The sequence below is a fragment of the Lacerta agilis genome, chromosome 6, assembly GCF_009819535.1.
Source record: "Lacerta agilis isolate rLacAgi1 chromosome 6, rLacAgi1.pri, whole genome shotgun sequence".
Classification (NCBI taxonomy): Eukaryota; Metazoa; Chordata; class Lepidosauria; order Squamata; family Lacertidae; genus Lacerta; species Lacerta agilis.
Window position 1 is genome coordinate 19,552,546 of NC_046317.1, and position 22,662 is coordinate 19,575,207.

The following is a 22,662-nucleotide window of genomic DNA, read 5'->3' on the forward strand; positions in this document are numbered from 1 at the left end:
CTATGAGTGGAATCACCACTGATTTGTCTTGTCACGGGAATCATACATAAATGGAACAGCTAGAGGGAAGGAACTCCTTGTCCATCTCAAACAGCTGTGTTGTCGAGCCCAGCATGCTTGCATAATTCCCATTAATGCTAATAGGATTTGGGGATGTATAATGGGGTGGACACCTACCTTGATCCAGGATTTAAATATAAATTTATATTAACATAAAAGGAACATTTGCAATTCAGATGCATCGCTCACCATACCATTTGCATGCTAGAGAGGAGCAGCAAAATATGGCAATGCATCAATTTTGCTTGTTGTATGTGAGCTGCACGCATTCATATGCGCAAGCGGCAATGTATGACATTTAAATCGGTAGATACCTTGCCCTGAAGGTCCTGGAACAAGGAAAATGTTCACAATATGAGGCAATTTTTCCAAAATGTCAGCATTCACCATGCACAACCAACTTACCCACAAAAGTATGAATATACCTGCAACATACTTCAATGAAGAAACACATAAAAGCATTCTTCATTGACATATATTACAAGTACTGTATATTCTGGCGTATAAGACTACTTTTTAATCCAGGGAAATCTTCTCAAAAGTCGGGGGTCGTCTTATACGCCGGGTGGAGAATCTGCGGCCAAGTATATCTCATACTCTATATTTTAACTGGAAAAGTTGGGGGTCGTCTTATACGCCCAGTCATCTTATACGCTGAAAAATATGGTATATCCATCCATTGGGGGGGGGGGGTTGTCTAATTATTGGTTGTGCATAGGCCTGGCCAATGTATTGATACATCATCCAGGACCAGTTTGAGGACCAGAGCAAATTATTATTATTATTATTATTATTATTATTATTATTATTATTATTATTATTTGTACCCCGCCCATCTGGCTGGATTTCCCCAGCCACTCTGGGCGGCTTCCAACAGAAATCAAATACAAAAATATCACACATTAAAAACTTCCCTAAAAAGGGCTGCCTTCAGGTATTTTCTGAATGTCAGGTAGTTGTTTATTTCCTTGACCCGTGATGGGAGGGCGTTCCACAGGGCGGGCGCCACTACCGAGAAGGCCCTCTGCCTGGTTCTTCAATGGTGCTTCACCAGGCGGTATATCATGGGTGGGGCTTGCCTGCCACCTGCCACCTAACCTTCCTTCTCCAGCTGTCTCCTTTCTCCCTGCGACGGGCGCTGGCGGCAGTGGGAGTGGCAGCAGTGTCACCCCGGCACCTCGCAGAGCCAGGGCTGGTGCTCCTTGTCCCTCCCTCCATGCACCACACGCCGGAGAAAACTGTGGCGGTTTCGCCCCAGCACCTTACAGGGTTGATGCTCCTTCCTTTCCAACACTGCAGTGTATCGCTATACACTGGTGATACATCACAACATTGAAAAGTTGTTATCGCCCAGCCCTAGTTCTGCATGTTATATATGGACCCTCACTGCCTATTGCACAACATCCACTACACCCATAGCTGTCAACCTTCCCTTTTTTGCAGGAAATTCCCCTATCAGTACTATAGTCTATAGTGATAAAGGAATTTCCTGCAAATAAGGGAAGGTTGATAACTATGACTACACCCCTGTTGTCAGACATATGCTGACAAATGACAAAAAACCTCATACAGGTGACTGTCAACATTTGCTGGTATTTTTTCAAGTGTTTAGAAATTCAGAAACTTCACCTGCCAATGTGCACTTGTGATCCTTAATTAGACACAACTGCATGCCGTCAATGGCACTCCAGCTTCTAAAAAGAGCAAGCAGTATTTTAGTAGATAGCAAAGGAAATATTTGCAATGTGGCTTTTTACGCAGTTGTGTTAATATTATCACTTTTAACTACACTGTCCTTTACAGGTTCCTATCCAAAGGAGCTTATAATCTAAAGTGAGACTTATTTTCGCTTCAGTCCCAGCAACACAAAGAGCCAAGCGACTGTGTTTTTAGATGAAGGGCAGTCTGAAAGACAATGCTGTACAAAACCCGGGGGGAGATGGAGATGTCCTAATTCTTGGCTTCCAAAAGGCATTTGGAAAGTAGACCCGTTAATCTTGAGCAGCAGGCTGTTTGACAACTTTCATTTAAACTAACGATCATGTGCTCAATATGTGTCCTGTTAATTGGGTTACAACCCACGACGCAGCAGTTTGCATAATTTGAATTTAATCTGCTAGAGCAGGTCAAGCTCCCATAGTTTAGGCCTATGGCGGAAGAGAAAAAAAGTAAATAGATTCACCATGGTCCACACAACTAATAAATCAATATTTCAAAAGAAGCCTGGAACAAAACATTACTTCCAATTGTAATATGAAAGGGAATGGGGCAAAGATGTTCCATTTTGTATTGAAAATCTTAATTGACGTTGACTTGAAGAATGAAAGAATTTACAAGAGCTGGCAATGAGAACCGCAGAAGATACAAATGTATTTTAAAGTGTGGGTTGCTGGTAGATCACTGTCCTGCTCCAAGATCAGAGTCTAATTCCCCAAAGCAGATTATTTTTCAGTGGTCTGCTCATTTTAGTTTCAGGTTTCTTAATAAAAGATAATAGTTACATCTCCATCCCTTTTTAAGCCACTAGTTTCTCATTTGTTTGAATTCAAGCTGGGTTTCCCAAGTTTGCTTTCCATTATGTCAAGAACGCAACTGGTTCAAGCCTCCCCAGACCCAAGCAAAATGGGGTTTGTAGTGCTCAGTGTGGGCACAGGACTGGTTTCATAGTTGGAAGGGGCCACGAGAGTCATCTAGTCCAACCCCCTGAAATGCAGGAATCTTTTGCCCGACATGAGGCTTGAACCCACAACTGTGAGATTGAGAGTCTTGTGCTCTACCAACCCAAATGGGTTTCATAGCTTGGGGTAAGATTTTAATTTCCTTACACCATCCCTCACAATTATGGTATCACATGAAAAAACATGAACGTGAATTGGATGGGAGAAATGGTCGATAGATGCTGCATCTCCCCCTCCGGACCACATTTATTTGGGCTGAGCCTTCCCAAACCCCAGTGTGACATCTGAACAAGTTACCAAGTTAGCCAACTGCACAAAGAAAATCAGGGCAGGAAGAAAGGAGGAAGATTAAGAAGGAAATAGCAAGAGTGCATTGGTACAGACTCGTGGGTTAACACCAAACCGACTCCATTAACAGCTTCAAATGAGGGTTATGGACGCTGCGGGTTGCGAACGTGCCTCCCGCATGGATTGCGTTTGCAACCCGAGCATCCACTGTACCTACCTGTCTACTATCAGGGAGATCAGTCATTTGGAGCTGAGGATCTATTTGGAACCTCTATCTAAATATTAAGGTGTTGTTTTTAAGACCTTAATTTAGATGGATTTTTATGAGGTTTGTAGTACATAATCCATCTTCTATCAGGAAAACAAAACACTTTATCATCAAAGTTGAGGAAACTCTATGTTAAAGAGGCTATAAGCACTGCATACTGATATATCAAAGGAGGATAATATGCAGGTTTTTCAAATTAATTAGATTTAAATGACGATTTATGTTCACCTACTCATTTCTTATTTGATTTGATGGATATTATTCTTGGGGAAAGGGGGACAATTAAGCAGCCTCTTTCCAAATATGACTGGCTTCCTGCAGAGTTTTCCAACAGCGGAGACTATGAAATTGGAGTTACATCAATATACGTGCAAGTCAAGTATTGAATATACAACTTCAGGCCACCTTTGGAGTGATTTATTCGGGACTTCAAAAATATCCCTGCAGGATCACTCTATTACAGAGACTGGTTGTGCTTTGTTATGAAGTTGCCGTTAATGGATTTATCACAATGGTTTTGTTTGAAAGTGCCTGAAGTCAGTGATTTGACAAAATAATGTTAATGTTCTTCTGATGGCTGTAGATGGTCCCCTGAACTGGCAGGGATGGGCACAAGATGAGCACTTAAGAATTGCGTGCAAGAAACTGCAGCGTTTCTGTTAGTAGAATTGGCAGGCTGGTGGCAAGAGATTGCAAGATTTCTCCCCGTGGATTTGATATGGGTTAGCGGTTATGCAACTTGCAGCTATGTCTCTGCTTCCATTTATGTTATACTTGTAACTAAAGTAATATTGAAGACATAGCACATTTCCATTGCTACCACGTCCAAGAAAAATGAAAGCCGCCACCTCTGGAACCAACCAGAAAAGCGAGGAGAGTGCAGACAGTGACAATTCTGCGCACATCCAACTGATGTACGACAACCGACATCCGAGTCCTTTCAGAGCTGGAAGATGGCAGAACAGGGGCATAACAAGGGGACGGAATGGGGGCAGGGCAGAATGGGGCTGGGCTTTTGCGTGCTCCGCCAAATGTGCAAAATGTGTCACCATGTGTATAACAATATTATTGATGGATTATCAGCACACCAGCATTCTGTAACATTCAGGTTTAGAACTTATGTACTTTCGGGTGGGCTTGGTTTCAGCGAAGGAGTAACAGGGCCGGTGAGGAAGTGCAAGCCAGGGAGCCTCTGAGAACTGTTGGGGCAGCCTAAAATACCGTATTTTTCGCTCCATAGGACGCACTGGACCATAGGGCGCACCTCATTTTTAGAGGAGGAAACAAGAAAAAAAATATTTTTCTGGTTTTCCTCCTCTAAAAGCCCTGTTTTGTTTTGTTTTGCTTTTTTTTTGAGGATCAGCTAAAAGTTTTGCAGCTTTTTTGCAAAGGCAAAAGCCCTTTGGGGGGGGGGGTTGAGGATCAGCTAAAGGTTTTGCAGCTTTTTTTGCAAAGGGGGAAAAGCAAAGCTCCTTTTGCAAAGGGGGAAAAGCAAAGAGGAAAAGCCCCATTTTTATGGGGTTTAACTCACATTTCTGAAAAATCTTAAGGAAAGGGAGCCTTTCTACTGTTTCCAGACAGATAATCTAATCAGCCAGTCACATGTCCTGGGGAAAAAAACAACCTCCCTCTGCAGCACATTCAACAAAGGAGGGCGGGGCTGAAAGGGAGCCGGGACTTATCTCTCTCCCGATCTCTTGCTGATCAGCTGCTGAGCGGGGTCCTTTCAACACTCCCTTTTCTCTTTGTAAATTAAATAGCACAATCTGCTTTTGGCCCCTGGGCAATTCAGCTCCAGGGACCACCATTCGCTCCATAAGACGCACAGGTATTGCCCCTTACTTTTTAGGAGGGAAAAAGTGTGTCTTATGGAGCGAAAAATACGGTATACCTGGGTGGCCTGAAGGAAAGCAGAAGTGAGGAAGCCTAGGCCAGAGAGCACATACCATCAGTTCCAGACACAACTATCAGCTGAGAGAACTCTGTTGGTCTATATTTTGGACCATTTGTTGTAAAAACTGTAAATGGCCATAGGTACTATGGCAGGAAGGAGGTATATAAATGCAGTCATTCCATCCTTTGACGGCCGTTTACTCAATCTGTTTTTCAAAATACCAAATCAGCTTCCTTGTCTGTCAAAGAGGAAGTTGAAACGTACACGTGCTACTATTTGTTTCACATCTCAAAACAGCCTTTTAGAGAACAGCCTTCGGCAACTTTTACGACTGGCTTTACTAAAGACTAATACTAATACCCACCCATCACAACAGGGTCCCGGGTCATGTTATAGCAATTAAATGCACAATATTAAAAACAGTTTAAAGCAAATTCCTGTGATGGATTGGGCTGATGGGGCACGTTCTCAATTGCTCTTCTGATTGTTCAAACTGCCTCAGAGGCATGAAAGAGATGCAGACATGGATTCTTCCACCTTGCTCTTTTCCCCATGCCGTCACCCACTCTGACCCGCTGCAGGGCAGAATGAGAGTCCTGCTTGCTCCAGTGGGCCAGAAAAAGAAGATAGGCGGGGGGACCAGGGAGAGAAGGACAGGTTGCACCAGGTATGCAGTTGCAGGCAGGCTGCAATATTTTGGCTGCAATCTGGAAACTCTAGTGACTGAAAGACTCATGTTAAAGATGCTCTCGAGCCAACATCACAATTGTTTGAAATGTGGGAATGATATTAAAATTAATCAACTGAAGCCTGGGCCTGTCTTTCAAATCCCCACTGAGCCATGAAGCTCGCTGACAGTTCTAGGGCTCATGGACTCAGAATAGTAGAGTTGGAAAGGACCCCGAGGGGCATCTGGTCCAACCCCCTGCAATGCATCCATGACAGATGGCCATCAAACCTCTGCCTAAAAAGCTCCAATGAAGGAGAGTCCACCACCTTCCAAGGTAGCTCATTTATTCAAAGGTGAAAAACTTCAAAAAAAACCAAAAACAAAACAGTAATACCCCGGGTTACGCACACCCCGGGTTGCGGACGTTCGAGCTGCTAACGCCTGCAACCCTGAAGTGTTTCCGGAGCGCGCACGACCCCTGGATGCGCAGAAGCGTTCTGCACACTTCTTCCATGTTTTTTCCCCCGTGCGTTCGTGATACGCACACCCGCGTTACATACCACGACCCAGAACGGATCGCGTACGTAACCCGGGGGACCACTGTATGTGGAGCTAGATCAGACATGCATATATTTTGCTCGTGTTCAAAAAAATCCAAAGGGGAGCCGGGGGGGGGGGGATTAACCCCAAGCTAGTGGACATTAATTCATTTTTTTAATGTTGCTTTTCTCCCCCCCCCCCCCAAAATGCACAAAGCGGCTTACAACAATACATTTCAAGACCAACCGCAAAAAGAATTTGCTAATGACATAGCAACTCACAGTAGCAAATACTGTAACATACAAAAAACATTTCAGAACTATAAGTATAACAAGATTACATAAACAACACCCAGCATCCAACAACTAAAATAACAAGAAACTGTAAAAATAATTTACAGTTTCACCTTGGTCCCAAGAGCTCCCCTCCCCTGATGTTGTTCACAGTCCCTTTCCTGGAGCAACTTGCAGGGCTTCAAAGTGTGAGGGGCAGGACATCTGAAAACACCCCTCCCATGATGTTCCCCCTGTTGGCCACATGCCATTTCAAGAAATCAGATTTGTTACCTAACTAATTTGGGGGTTTCTCTATCATGACAGGCCTCTTGGAAGAGGTGGGAGAGTGCAAATCACAAATTCTACCAGACTGCACCCAAATTTCCGGGGTGTTCCACGACAAGTAGGAAAGGCAGCTGCATTGGGATGAGTTTGGGAGTCCATCAAATTGACTGACCTCATCACCTCCTTGGGTCAGCCCTGCAGGAAATGAGGCTGAACACTTTGAATGCTGCCGCACTGCTTTTTCTTGCCAGAAAAAGCTTCAAAACAAACTCCATGTGAAGATTTTTTTATTTTTTTTAAAGGAGGGGACCTTCAGAGTAAGATGGACAATCTGATCTCTTAACCACAAAGATTCGTAAATAAATGGTCTCAGCACCCGAGCTTTGTTTGATTACAATAGCTTGCCTTATCTCTCTTGAACACTGACATGGGTGTTTTTATCAAGGCTTTCAAGCCTTAACTGTACCAAGTTCAGACATCAAAACACTTTTTAGAACTTTTGTGTAAGGGTTTTATTGATAATTTTACTAGCTCATAACAATTTCCTTAGGTGATGATGCCTCTCTCAGCACAGGCCAAAGCAAAAGATGCTGCAGAAACAAGCTTTGAATTTTGGAGTCATCACTTTTCTCCTGGCACAGGCTCTGTATCAAAATGAACAATAGGTAGGCATTCAACAGGTGCAGCCTTTCCTGAGATGGGGATTGATTGTGTGTGTGTGTGTGTGTGTGTGTGTGTACATACACTGGGCAAATTTCAGCATTGTATGCAACTGTAAACATTTATGTCACACAAGAAGCCATGCAATTCAAATTTGTCAAACAATTTCAATTTGTGGGACAGCATAAGGAAACTTCCAGCAGAAAGAGGGGCTCTACGTGGCAAAAAAAAAAAGTCACCAAAGTGAGAAAGTGTTGAATTTTGCCTGCAAAGGGAGAATCAAGAGTGCACAGTGAACTTTTTCCTAGGTCTACTATGAGGATATATAGTGTAGTGTAGTGTAGTGTAGTGTAGTGTAGTGTAGTGTATATACGATGAGATATTTCACATTAGGCAGCAGCATAACTCCTGTAGAAAGGGAGAGATTATACAAGCAATCAGTTGAAGGAAATGAGATGTCTACTGGATAGAAAACTTGTTTTTAAAAAATTAATAATAAAAATCCTTAATTGTCAAAGGTGCCAACGGGACAATTCGCACTGAAAAGTTGTGCAGAAATCTTTTAATTAATTACCCGTATCTTTGCTTACAAAAATGTGTAGCTTCACATCATGCTTATTAAAAGCTGCTTTGCAAATCATTACTGTTTAAATGAATCCCACGTGAGACTTGAGTTTGTTTTCTTGAAGAGATACCATCATACATTATCCCTTATCTGATCAAACGGGGTGTGGTGCAGCGGATATCCCTCATAAACCACCTCGAGCCACAGGAGGAAGCTCTGACCTACATGAATCTCTATTGTACTGTTACTTTTTTTAAAAAAAAAGGCGAAAGAAGCACAGGTCCAATTCAAAAGTTAGCCCTGCGGCCAAAAAACTGCTCCCTCACAGGAATGAGCGAGCATCCATTGCTCAATTCCAAAGTAAGTTGGGCTGCTCAAATCAAATGTTTTATAAGCATCTGCAGCCTCCCCTGCCAGTCCCTTGCCCTCCTCACCCAGGAGAGATAGATAGATAGATAGATAGATAGATAGATAGATAGATAGATAGATATTATTACGGCCATTGGCCCATTGCACACAATTTTTCAAACAACATATATATACTTAGCCTTTCTACTTAGAACTTCGAGAGGACTTTAAAGTAACAGACTAAGCAGTAAATTTACAGACCCAGGAGAGGAAATGGGACATGCATCAAATGAAACCTCTCCCCCCCCCGCCCGGTCTACAATGGGGACACAGGACAAGTCAAAGTAAACTGGCCTATCTCACAAGCCTACATCTCAAGGAAAGTCTTTCCATACCAAACCGCCCTCGCCCAACAGCGGCCGAGAAATTAAAGCACAAGTTGTTGCTATTTACTGCAGGTATGTACAGCCCAGTCTTCCAGCAAATTTGCAGGCCTGTTTAAATAGTCAGAATCCACAAAAATCAATTAACAGAACCCAGCAGCCACATCCATGGGGCAACCTTTGGGTTATATTCCTGCCACTTTTTCCTCCGCAACAACCCATCAACAGTGAGCAGCTCCAACAGCGGCTGTGCGTTTGTAGCCCAACACTGAGAGTACTCAAAAAGGCACCAATGGTACCTTTTTGAGGTTGAGGGGCTTCCTTCCTGCCACTGCTATTACATACCAAGGTTAAAATATTGCTTAAATTACAAATCCCAAAACCTCAGAGGCTATCAAAGACCATCTTCCCTAATTTCTCAAGCAGGCAGGCGCGAGGGGAGACGTTTATAAATAGCCTGAAATGCAGCTTTTATAGAGAACATTCTCATTAACTTTTATGGCTCTTAAGTCACATTCTCATTCTGTTCCTGGAATGCCCCATTCTTTTCAAGCTTAAACAAATGGATAACCCTTTTTTTTTAAAAAAAAAAAAGTATGCTTAGAACACAGTTTTTGTGACAATCAAAATAAAGTCATCCTAGAGCAACTGTGCAATAAACCATAGTGGAATATTATTATTGTCTTTTAAAAAATAAAAATAAAAAACCTAGAAAGCTGGAACAAGCAGATTTAGTAAATGCATTTCATTGCCTTCACTCAGCCTTGTAATTTTTCCTCCTGATCAAATGCCTCATCTTCTAGTGTTCTTTTTAATAACCTCACATGTGTTTTAATTTTGCTAATTGTTCACATTTCTACAGTATGCTCTCAAAGGGTCAGTGAAAATGGTTGAAATCCATGTTTGAGGTACTGAATAAAATATGGATAAAACTGGGCCTGCACAAGGTGGTTGGTTGTTGTTTTTTAACCTTCATCATTATGGTGCTCATGAAGGCCCCTTCCAAAACAATGTCAAAAATCCTTACCATTAAGGCTATGTCTGCGACTGCCATAACCTCATCTTGATGGGTTCCTGGTGTGGGTATTGGCATTTTGCCCTCAAACCCAAAGCTGTTTTCCCCCCATGATAAAATTCCTAATGCTGTTATAATCCTTACCAAAATCAACTCTTCCCCCCTACCTGCCCCCACTCTTTCTGTCTCTTCAGCAGAGCTAGCACACAGCTTCCATGTGCGTAAGAAACTTCTTTGGAAAACCTTTGGACAGTATGGCTCACCAAGTGAGTCTACAGCTGGAGCAAGACTTGAAATAAGTTCTTCCCGGCTTATCTTCTTACAGCACAATCCTGCGCATCTGTACACATAAGTTGTCCTACTGTAAGTCAAAAGGGACTTACTCCAGTGTAAGTATGTTTAGCATTGAAAGCTTGGTCACAGTGCTACACAAGCACTCAGATGAGGAAAATAAGTGAACAATTAGAAGGAACAATGCTATTTTAAAAAAAACTGCTTCTAAACCCCAGACCAGGGCCATAAGTCAAAAGGGATGATTAAGCATTATCTAAGTGTCAACTGAAACTTTAGTGGTTAACCATGCAAGCAAATTATTTAATCATTTCTTCCCTCATGGGGTACTGCCTATAAACCTCCAAATTTATTAACATTTGCATATCACTTCAGAAACACATGGCCAGAGGTTCAAAATTTCCGCATTGCTTGAGGCAGAAAAGGGGTGATTTGTGGGATGCAGGAGCCGATGGACCAGATAACAGAAGACTCAGGACAGAAAGGCTACTTTAATTGGAATGAGATTTACGTGACGTTAATTTAAATAATGTAGCTTAGGGTGGAAATTGTGTTCGGCATCCATAGGTTCTGTAATGAAGTTTTGTGCAGGGGTGATAAATCAAGGATGTGCCTAACATACAGTTTTAATTCCTGGCATTTCGCTTGGCCTAGGTGCAGATAAACAGCCAAGCTAAATTAATGCACATGATGAAGGAAACAGTAGAGAAGAGTGGCACGAGTTTGGGGGGGAAGAGATTCAGTTAAAAAATCTCCCAAAGTGATGCTTTGTAAGTTAATTAACCGGGGGGGGGGGGGAGAGAGAGAGAGAGAGAGGGAGAGAATCAGTTTCAATTCCTCGTTCAGCCAGTCAACTAAAACCCTTGCCCCAAACCACCAACAGAAAATTGTTACATCAATAATATCCCCACCATCACCACAAGCACTCCTTGGTCCCAATTAGTATCTGCTTTGAACAGTATTGTTAAGACTCTGAGAATCTGCAACCAGACCCACAAACCCACTGTAACAAGAGTACTTGGGTTTGATGCCATGAAACATAGCTACTTCAGTCCAGTGGCCTAGCCTTTTTTTTTGGCATTCAATTCCATTTGTAAACAATGACGAGTGCTCTGGTTTTTCGGAAAATGTTTCTTGAGGCTGTCCCTTCTCTCCCCGATTACAGTCATGGGAAAAAGAAAGCACACCCTCTTTGAATTTTGTGTTTTTACATATGAAGACATAATAACAATCCTCTGTTCCTTGGCAGGTCTTAAAATTAGGTACCGTAAATACAACCTCTGATGAACAACAACAAATGACATATTACACTGTGTCATGATTTATTCCTGGCTCTAGACTTGGGGTATCCAATGACATTGAGGTGAGCTGTTCTCTTGATAACCCACTTGGTCCTTCCCCTCGGGTCTAGGTCACCACCTCCCAATCTGCTGTGTCCCACTCCAGGGTCAGAGTCCTTCAATGGGTCCTGCTCAAGATTTCCCTCTGTGCTGGGCCTGTCCCACGTCAGACACCTCTGATCCCCAATCTCTTCCCACTCCTTCTCCCCACTGGACATTTCCACAGAGCTCCAGACAGCGATGCTGCTTCTCTTTCCCACCATCCCCGTCTTATAGAGGCCTACTATGAAAAGACGGTCTTTAGGCCTCTTCTTCACTGGGCAAAGAAAGGAGCAAAGTTCACCTGGATTGCTAAATGTTCAGATGTTTTAAAAAAGCATTGCCGGGAAAGGGTAACAAAACTCCAGAGTGGAGCACTATTCTGTGACACTTCCAAGGCCTGGTATGAATGACATCAGACTGCCCCAAGATATATCTTGAGTGGAAAAGATGGTGAAAATGTCCCTTTATGTGTCGTGATATCCCAACAGTAACACTCTCTGCATTTTTGCAACTGTGGAAAAAGTCAGCAGCAACTATCAAAGTCACCCCACCTTTCTCATACAACTCTTCCATGGCTCGCCAGGTCTCTGCTCTGACTTCTCGATTGCTTTTACCGGGGATGTGCGCGTCAGGCCAATGCACCAAGTAAAGATCTAAAAAGAAAGAAAATCCAATGTTGCTTTTCATGAACAAATCACACCAAACTTGTTATAAAGAACCCTAAAGCTCCCAATGAAAAAGTAAATCAGCTGCTGAATTGCAGAGTTGCAGTCTCCACCTGTGAACCACTAGTACAAAATACCGAATGGTGCACCCTCTGCTAGTTTTAATGCAATTTCAGTGCAAAAGTTCAAGTGAAGCAGTCTTAATATGCAGGTAAGCCCAGTTTCCTAGATACTCATAGACACAGCCACTCCACAGACAAAAAGCAGTATACAAAAGCAGTTTTGTGCTGAGCTTGAGAAACTGCAACATCCCAAGCAGAATGACTTCGCAGCCCTGAGAACTGCAAGACCTCTGGCCTGTTCCAATATGTGGGGCTTTCATCCTTCCTCGAATCAGTGCCTCCATGATTCTGCATGCAAGCTGCATCTTGGTCGTCATTGGTTCTTTCAGTGCATACATTCAAGTTGCATTTTGCAGGGTGAATATATACAAGTGAGGGGAAGCATACTGGCAGTAAAAATCACATGCTCAATTACTGTACAAAGAGGCTCTTCACCTCAGCAGAACAGAGAGTATGTTAAGCATCAAGTTTGTTGGGTTCCTTAGAAGTCCTTTCAGGCACCGGCACACCAGAGATTGTCATAATTTGTGCAGTATTTATACAATAAAGCGACACAACTTTGGATGTCCCAAGGTGAACATATTAAATGCTAATAATAATAATAATAATAATAATAATAATAATAATAATAATAATAATATATTATTTATACCCTACCCATCTGGCTGGGTTTCCCCAGCCACTCTGGGCAGCTTCCAAAACCCCTCCCTCCCCATCTTGTTGTAATCCCTGGCAGAAAAACAAACAAACCAGGAAGCTTCTTGGGCACTTCATTAACTATGAACCCCAAAACTGAAGATAACCTCCCAACTAGTGCCAAAGTTTTGTAGATGTTTTGTAGCATGAACCCCGCTTTAACACATTTTAATCTTATTGTATTGGTCACGTTATTGCATATTGTATATTTCTTGGTCACGTTAATGCATGGCGAAACATCAGGAGCATGTTACGGAATGTTGGGAACTGGCTTTTCAAATTAATAAATAGGAGAGTGTTTAACAAGTGTTACACCTTGCTCACCCTAACAGCTATGAGCAAATTGTTATTATTTTCCTCTTTTTACTGGTGCAGGTCCGAGGGTTGACCAAAGCCGCCTACCAAATTTACAGCTGAACTCAAGGTCCAAATCTAGTCCTCTACCCACATGACCACAGAGGTCCAAATCTAGTGCATTGTTTCTTATGGGCAAAGTTCATAATGTCCCCTTTACCACCAGATAGGAAAAACAGCCACTTGCTCACATGAGAGCTGGTGGAGGAGCTCCATCATGCTTTTAATAGCAACAAGACACATGCACAAATGGATGGACTGAGCTGAGGAGTGAATGGAATCCTGTTCTGCTGCTGACACTGCAGTAGTGTGAGCAAATGCTTATTCATCATTTGGAGCGGCTTAATGCGCAACCTCAGCAAACAGCATTAAAAATAATTTTTGTTGTCTTTAGAAAAAAGGAGGGGCCATTTCTCTTGACTTTTTGCCCTCTCATATGTCTAGCAATCATGACATACGCATACATTCAATCAAGCATGAACGGCGTGGATATCTATTTCTGCGCTCCTCTTTAGAAATAATTCAAATATAAGTGATCCCACTATTAAAATAAAAGGGGAGCACAGGAAAAAAATGCACACAGCCACTGTTCAGACTTGACAGCAGCACGTGTACTTATGCTGAGGGATGCACACCCGAGTACAGGAAGTCAACTGAGAATTGGCTCTAGCACCACTGACCAAAATAATAATTTCAATTCTGCTTTATGCTACGAACAGGCTTTGAAAAGAGTCCTGCTGCAGGTTTATATGCTGTTTTTGTTGTCGTTTGGGGTTCATTATGTTGTTCTGTGAGTTCTTCTTAATCCTGCATTTTAGGTATTATTTCAACTGCATCACTTTTGAAAGCCTAAAAGGTGGGATAAAAATACAGTAAATAAATATACAAACCAACCAAAATCCTTAAAAGGAAACCATGATTCTATCCAAAGTTAAGCAATTCTCGACTTTGCAATACTTATGCATATGTGGCAATATGATCCACTGAACTCAGTGGAACTTATTTCCAAGTAAATGCATGTCGGATTGAACTGTAAGTCCCACTGATCCCAGTGGGAATTATGTTTAACTCTCCTGCTGAAATCAAGCCTTAGAAGATCATGTCTATATGTTTTCAACCCTAGCATTCAGGGTTGATATATATATGAATGAAACTAAGCCTTAACCCTTAAGATTCAAGTGTTTCCTGGACTCAGTATTATATGCAGCAGAACAAAAATGCTATTTCACAGTGCAAGAAGCACTGTAGCTTTTAGCCCAACACAACAACTATGCACCAAAAACTGAGAATGAAGCCAACATTTTTCGGACACGCATCTTCTGCTCACCACAGGAAATCAAATCAATGTTATATGGTGGCAAATCAGAACCAAATGCCAAAAACGCAAAATAACCTAACACATCTCAATATATACAGTAATTTGATACGGTATTTTGATATACAGCCAATTCTGTTATTGCAAATCAATGGGCATCACATTAATTTTCCGTTGTTGTGCGTTTCCTGGGAGTCGTCAAAGCTTAGAAGAAAAAGTTCCATTCAAAATGCAAGGCTGACTTTGCATCGTTAGCAGTCACCAGCCTGCTTGTGAGTGGAACTAATATTTGCAATTCCATCCGAATTCCCAACAGAGTAAAAGGGAAGCTGCTAACAAAGACCAGAAAGTGAGTCAAAACACACATGGGAGAGAATGAAACAGATTATGCATTCAGCAAAGCACAGAGCATAGTCAGGGTGGTGGAGAGTTATCTGCAATGAAGAGTCCAAACAAATGCAGCCTCTAAAGCCAAAGCCAGATATTTTATATTTCTGCAATTTCATACTGATTCAGTAAGGATGCTCATCATCAGAACATAACTCTTATATGAAGTGAAAATCATAGTACACATGTACACAGACACAGACACACACACACACACAAATGTAATGAGTGAATTGTATCTGTTAAAGCCCTGTTCCACAACTAAATACAAGACACTGTATTTTGTCATGAGTTGGACACAAAACCTGCAGATGACTTTTGCACAATGAGCATGCGCCCACAGTTCTTTAGAAAAACTCTCTAATGCAAAATCAGGAAATGAGAAAACCTGCACAAGTCAGCCTGGGCCCAGGTGTCACAGCAGCTCAATGTTAGACAGTCGACATCATAGTGCAGCCTGCCATTTTGTACCAACAACTTGAAAATGATCCCTGTTCCAAACCCCACCGAGATCAAAAGGTTTCTGCACAAATGTAGAACTGGAGGCTGCCCATTTGTTGAAGTGGACACTTGTTTTAGCTCAGGAATTATCCCCTGGTAGATTGAGCATTATGATAATTAACAGGTAAGCAAATGAATTCTTGAGATCTTACAGTTCAAATGATTGGAGATTTTGTGTTTGTTTTTAATCCAATTTCCACAGACACCTCTTCCAATTGTCCCTGAAAGTCCTCAGCCTTGGAAGTCTCTCCTTGGCTGCCAGGGATCATGTGGTTTGTAGTCAGAAATCAGGCACACCGTGTGTCATTTGCTGACAAGGAGAGTCCCTGCAGAGGCACTCCTAATCCATTCTCATGTCCTCTGCTGCCAACTACTTCTACTCCATTTCCCAAGATAAGAATAGGAGTGGGAGGATCTAGCAGGAAGGGAGGAAGCAAGGTGAGTTGCAAGTCCCAATGAATAATGCAGCCCAGCTCGAAGAGGGCTACACTATGAGAGGGAAGCTGCTTTTTAAAGGCACCCTGTGCCTCAATACTTGTCACACAACTTATTTGAGCTTGCATGCAGTAATGCCTTAATGCACCTCACTCATGCATCCAAACTAAGGGCAGGTGGCACCCCCTCATTATCTACAAAGCCACTGGGGTGCATATTGCACAGCGAGTGAGGATAAACATCTCTTTATGCAGCTCCTATTCATCCTAATGGGACTTGGGGATAATTTCTTGGTACCTTTTGCCTCTTGTGTTGCCCGAGATGGCAGATTGGCAAGGCAAGTTATTTTGAGATGACTTTGAACTGCCATGGGATGCAACAGCACCAAGTCCCACAGAGGGAAAGAGGAGGAGTTTCTGTAGTATAAAAACCACTATGGAGGACATGGCTATGTGAACTGCAAATCACCAGAAAACACAGTTTTACTGTGGCACGTAGGTCACAATTGTTGGACAGAGTAATTAAGAACAGTGTACTTTGAAACACTCATGAACAAGTTAAGTGGCCATCCATAACTTCTCCTGAAGCAATGGTGATGGGAGGAAACCAGCTCATCCTTAATTGAGAAAGTGCAAGCAGAAAGCCTTTAGACCTGCCTTCCAAATGTTGCTAGACTACATCTCCAATCAGCTCCAGCCAGTATGGCCAATAGTCAGGGGCGCTGGGAGTTGTAGTCAAGCCACATCACATTGGCTGCCCCTGTTTTAAACCAGGTATCAAGGCACATGCTCCTTAAGGTTCTATTGGGCAGCTGGCTCAAGGACAACTTCTGCCATCCAGGGGGGAAATATATTTTTGCATGGAAATACTTCTGAAGCAGCAGATCCAAAGATGATGAGGCATCTTTGAAGAAATCCCCCAAACAAAATGCAAGTGTTCAAAGAGCAGCAACAAAATTTAAGGAAGTAACAAGAGGAGATGCTGTGTCATTGTGAACCTTGTTCTGCAGAGCTATTGCAACAGCATTGCAGACAAACACAAGTGTTGGGATTCTGGGTCATGACACACTGCCAGTTTTCTTACTTGGAGCCAGTGCTGATGTAACCAGGGCAATAGCTTAACCATGGTAAAGTGGTTGGGTACTGGACAGAGAACATACATTCCCCCAGACCGAATTCTTCCTTTCTGCCTTAACTATTGATGTCAACAATGGTTAAGGCTAAGCGGGTTCCCCACTTAGCTGTCTTCAAGAGCTGGTTAAGGTGGGAATCAGGTTAGTCTTACCTACCACCAGGGCTTTTTTCAGCTGGAACTCACTGGAACATAGTTCTGGCACCTCTCAGGTGGGCAACATTGCCATTCTAAGAGAACAAGGAAGGCGTTCACGGTGAGTTCTGGCACCCCTTTCCCTAGAAAAATAGCACTGCCTATCACTAATGCTTCTCTAGCATATTTACAGTTAAGGGAGACAGGAATAATTTGCTTTGAGAGGCTGTGAAGAACCAGCGCATGATCCCACAGCCCGCTCCTAAGCTCTTTGCCATGACTAAGAAACCATCTCCATGATGAAAAGCCTAAGTTTAATATAAGAGGTTTGGTAAAAGCATTTTGCTGCAAGGACACCAGCTGGGCAAGCAATGCACATACTAAATATTAATCCAGATTTCCTAACAGGATACTGCAAAGAGAATTAGGGGGAGAAATGCCATACCTAGATACTCAACACCAAGTCTTTTGCAGGACTCTAAGCAGGCTTGTTTAGCGTTCTCGTAGCCATAGTCTGCATGCCAGAGCTTGGTAGTTATCCAGAGATCCTCGCGTTTTACACCACTCTCCTTGATGGCCTTCTGCAGGAGCGATTCACAGCCATATCTCTTTGCCGTGTCAATGTGACGAATGCCACATTTCTGAAGTGCATACACCACAGCATCATGGGAGTAGCCACCATAATGGGATGTTCCTTGAAAACACAAAAGGCAAAATTTCCATTATTTTATGAATACATTTTTCGTATTTCAAATAAGATTACAACAGTGATGTGGGGTGGAATTTTTTTCGGTGTTTTCTTTTCCCATTGAAAATCTTCCATTGCATATGTCCATCAGCAACAATGAAAGGAGGCCAACTGCAAATAACCGTTAGGCAAGCCTGGCAGTTTAAGAGTTTTTGGCTTTGTTTACTAAATGCAAGTAAAAGTAAGCATGAAAAACCAGATTACTTGTGTAAGATTTTCTGATGCCACTGATTCCACCCCCCATGCCAATTACCTCAATTCCAGATTTTTTTCCAACACAAAAAATTCTGGAAAAACTCACATCACTGGGATGCAACATATAACAAGTGAAATGAGAATAAAATGAAAACAGATTAAGTTAAAAATTGATACCAAGAGATAAAATCCTATATTTCATTATTTTGGGCACATCTGTTACCACCACCGTTAAGCTACTTCACACGTCACATCCTGCAAATTTTGCAAGGGAACTGATGATTCTCTATGAAAGCTGTCTAGCTTCCTGTCTCTGGTTTCCAGGATTCACTGGGAAGTGTGAAAGAATTTATTTTACATGGATTGTGCTTGCAGTGTGGAATGCTGTCAGTCAAAACAGGCCTAAGGTGCCTCATTACTAGTTGAAACCTAGTAGTATTGACGTATGGCTTTCTTTGCATCCTACATTGAAAACTCAGCTCCTGCTAAGAAAGCATACCCTATAATGTGCCTTTCCATGTGAGATGTTTGTGTGAAAGGGATCCGACAGAATTTTTAGTTCCACTGATGTGATAGATAAACTCAACCCATCCCCAACGGCTTCTGTCGGCCTTTGCTTTCCACGCAAGAAGGAAACATGTGGTTTGCTTTCTCTGTGGCAAACTGTGTTGCAATTGTGATATGCGCAAGGCAAAATTCACTTGAATTGCTCATCTGTTGATGATTGGCAGCTGAGTGTTTCAAGAGATTCCAATGAGGTGACACTGACGGACATGACAGTTCCATCTGCAGCTTTAGGTCCGTGGACAATCCATTTACACACACAAATCGCCACCTGATGATTAACATGCCTGTATGAACCTTCCAATATGAGAAAGACTGAAAGTGTCTGGTTTTCCACAATACTACAAACCTAGAAAGTTTAGAAGTGTGAGAAAGTTGTGGGAAGGCACGGTTTCATTCATAGAATCTATCTATAGTGTACAGATAAAACTAGTAAGGGTAGGGTTACATTTTTTCACCAGAAAAACCTACACATACCCCATGCCTCTAAAGCGGAGCAGGCAAGCACACAGGCAGGCTAGGACAACAGTGCAAATGAAATTATAGTAGCAAGTATCCGATTCAACTCATGTGCTATTTTTAAGGTTTTCTTCTGCCTACCAAAAATCCACGTTCTGTTGCACAGATATGCGTCCATTTTGTTAGTTCTGCAAAACTTATGCTTCTTTTTATTATTCATGTTTTCAAACAGCTGAGAACTGTCAACAAAGGAAGGAAAAACAAAAGGAATTGAAAGTCATTGTGACATTTTGAACCTCTCTTCCGCAATCATAAGAGCTAGAAACTTGTATTTTAAAAACATAAAGCGTTGCAAAACACATACAATGCTCTGGTTCTTAAGGACAGGAAAAAATTGTTTACAAACCCAAGAATGCAAGTGATTTTAAGGGTTCTGAATAGAGAATGGTGTTCCTGGCAGCCTAGATGCAAGGTGACATATGCAACTCCATGTCTGGTCCTTGCTGGACACTCTAATCAAGCATAGTACGCATGCCAACAGGAGAGGAAATGGTTTAGCCGGAAAAGCAATTAGCAGGAGGACTGCAAGATAAATGACGTGTACCCTTGTGGGTACGGCAGGGGCTGCATTTATCTCATAATTTCTATGTATCTGTTTTTTCCTGCCTACCAGCACAACAACTCGAGGAAGAGCCCACTCAACTCTCAGCCTTCAGTCAGCTCTACGCTAAATTTCCAAGCTCACCCATTTGATAGGGCCTATGCTAGTTCTGTGGGGCCTTATATTTTTTTTAGTACACGTTAAAACTTGCACGTGCACTTCTGAACTTCTACATGCAATCTTGTACCATTGAATGTGATAGAAAATTGCCACATACTGTGAAGGCTCTTCCATTCTTCCCAGCAGCAGCTACAATTGAGCCTATGGCTGGTCGCTCACCATGTACCCTGCCCAGTTCAAACATCATTCTCCCCATGATTGTTTTCCACACACACCATCATGTAGATATTTTCTGCCATTTGAATGATCCCAGAGAGATGGTCACGTGGGTTAATTTTGTTCTCATAACCTTAGTACATTTTGTTCTACTGCCCCAGTTCCTGAGATTGTTTAGTTCACTCTGTATAGTTTCCTGATCCTTCTCTGTATTAACAATGCTTTTAGTCATCTGTAGTTTTCATTAAGTCATCTCCCCTCTCCTCCCACAGGCTGAAAAGTAAAATACTGCAGGGAGGGCAAATGAGATATCTCAACTAGATCGTTTACTACTATGTCTTTTTAAAAACTTGTTTTCTTCCCTTTAACCAGTGTCTTATTCATCTTAAAACAAATGCACAGATATACAAATGCAAGGGAGTATACAACTCCCTTGCTACAACAGCTCCCTGGCTACTGGTCTGTTGCCGGACACTTTTTAAAGTGGTGGTTATGACCTGTAAAGCCCTAAACAGCTTAGGGCCAAGCTATATGAAAAACCATATCCCCTGAGGGAAAATTGCCCGATTTTTTAGATCTTTGGGGAAGGCCCTTCTCTCAGTCCTGCCACCCTCACAGACATGTGTGATACGGCTGCAGAACAGGGTCTTCTTGGTGGCTGCTCCCAGACTTTGGAACTTCCCCCATAGAGATGGATGGAGCAACTTCACAACTGGTCCCACCCACAACACACACATACACTTTGACTTCATTGTGCACATAAAACTACCCTCAACACTGGAGTTAGCAGGAGAGACCTTGCTACCTGAAGACCTCTCTGGGTTAGTGTTGCTTCCTAATTACATGGTCCTTAGATTTAACTGATTACCATTTTTCTACCCTTACACTATTTATTCTAACATGTCTTCCTGGAATCCCAACACTACTGTCACCTCCCTCTTTCAACCGCTGAACGCAATTAAATATTTGTACAGGTTAGCCTTACATTTTGGTAATTTATTTTATTACATTCTGAACAATCTAGCCAACTGTGCCTTCATATCATTATTTATCATGAGTACTTGCAATGACAACTTAAGAATGATTGCCAGGAAAATGGTAAATTCAACATTGACAGGATGCATTCCATATTAAAATGCACAACTTGTATTTCTATACTGTATAAGGATACATGCTACAACTGTCTTTAAATGTTACCAAGGAAGTTAGGAAGTATTCAGAACCAACACACTACAGACGTGAATAAATGAATGTGCTTATATAATTACACCATGGAGATATTAATGGAATGTTGAATTATATAACTACCATAGAAAAGCTACTACACTTTTTTTCATAACAAACTCTTCCCTTTTAATAAGCGGTGTCGGTGCCAAGGAAATTAGATTGTTGCTATTGTGTCTGTTTGTGTCTGAATAGCCACTTCCAAGCACACCAAATGAATGGAGTTCATTCAGAGGTCTTGCAAATGGGCTCAGACCCCTTTCGTGCATAATAGATTCCAGTAAGAAAATTTAGGGCACACAGAACTTCTACAAAAGCCCACTCCTGTATGCAAAAGAACCTGGATCCTTGGTTAACACTGCTCTTTGGGTCTGTTAAGTATGCTCAAAGGAAATGGCTAGAAACTCTAGATTTCATATTTACAGACAGCCACATTTGCAGGAAGCTGCAACAAAATTTCATGAAACAGGCAAACAAACAAACAAACAAACCGGCCTCTTTCTGAAAACCTACAGGAATAGCTTCACTTCTGGTGAAATCTACACAAATCATAGAATGAACAAATGAACAAATCGTAGAACTGTAGAGCTGGAAGGGACCCTGAGGATCACCTCGCCAAAAATTAAATATTGCAGATGGCAGATAGTTCCTCCTCACCTCCCTTCCAAATTAACAATTAATATACCAGCCAGCAGACACAGACTGGAAAATTACATAATTGCCACCAAATCTTAATTGAAAAGTTGCAGCAGTGGCAGTATTGGGGTGGGGGTTGGGGAGGATGGCCTCTGAATCCTGAACACCACCGCAGGGACCAGATGACAGCCTTCTGAGGATTGAATTCTGCCTGTAGGCTGCCAGGTTTCCAGCCTTTATCCAAACCACACCAGATTAATGCAAGAGGAGAAAAGCTTTAATTCTGGAGTCTTTTCCTTCTCCCAGCTTTTAAAGTGATTTCTATGAGCAAATAGCTATTATTTTTATTAAATTTTAATTAATAATAATAATAATAATAATAATAATAATAATAATAACAACAACAACAGAGCAAAGTAAACTATGTTCCCACCCATTATCAAACTAGCTTGCCTGAGAGTAATAGTCTCTTCCTTCTTTCCACAGAGGTTTGGTACAAGGTATTACTGGAATCCACAAGAATTTGACCTTTCAGACCTGGACCAGGGTCCAAGAT

At 42.0% G+C, this 22,662-nt stretch overlaps 2 protein-coding genes across 6 annotated transcripts in view; one reads left to right on the forward strand and one right to left on the reverse strand.

Moving 5' to 3' along the window:
• LOC117048099 (uncharacterized oxidoreductase ZK1290.5-like) overlaps positions 1-22,662 on the reverse strand; it is a 64,600-nt gene that overhangs the window by 25,247 nt on the left and 16,691 nt on the right. For 2 of the 3 annotated variants that reach the window (XM_033151503.1, XM_033151502.1), the window contains exons 2-3: positions 17,789-18,037; positions 12,154-12,255 (exon numbers count right to left, since the gene is read on the reverse strand). In XM_033151503.1, coding sequence (XP_033007394.1) covers positions 12,154-12,255; positions 17,789-18,037 — 351 coding nt within the window. Of the gene's footprint in view, positions 1-12,153; positions 12,256-17,788; positions 18,038-19,450; positions 19,503-22,662 lie in introns of those variants that run through there. The other variant, XM_033151504.1, reaches the window with a different exon arrangement.
• DPH5 (diphthamide biosynthesis 5) overlaps positions 22,469-22,662 on the forward strand; it is a 54,733-nt gene continuing 54,539 nt past the window's right edge. The window contains exon 1 of one of the 3 annotated variants that reach the window (XM_033151508.1): positions 22,469-22,483. The gene's annotated coding sequence lies outside the window, so the exon portion shown is untranslated. Of the gene's footprint in view, positions 22,490-22,662 lie in introns of all 3 variants that reach the window. The other 2 variants (XM_033151505.1, XM_033151507.1) reach the window with 2 other exon arrangements.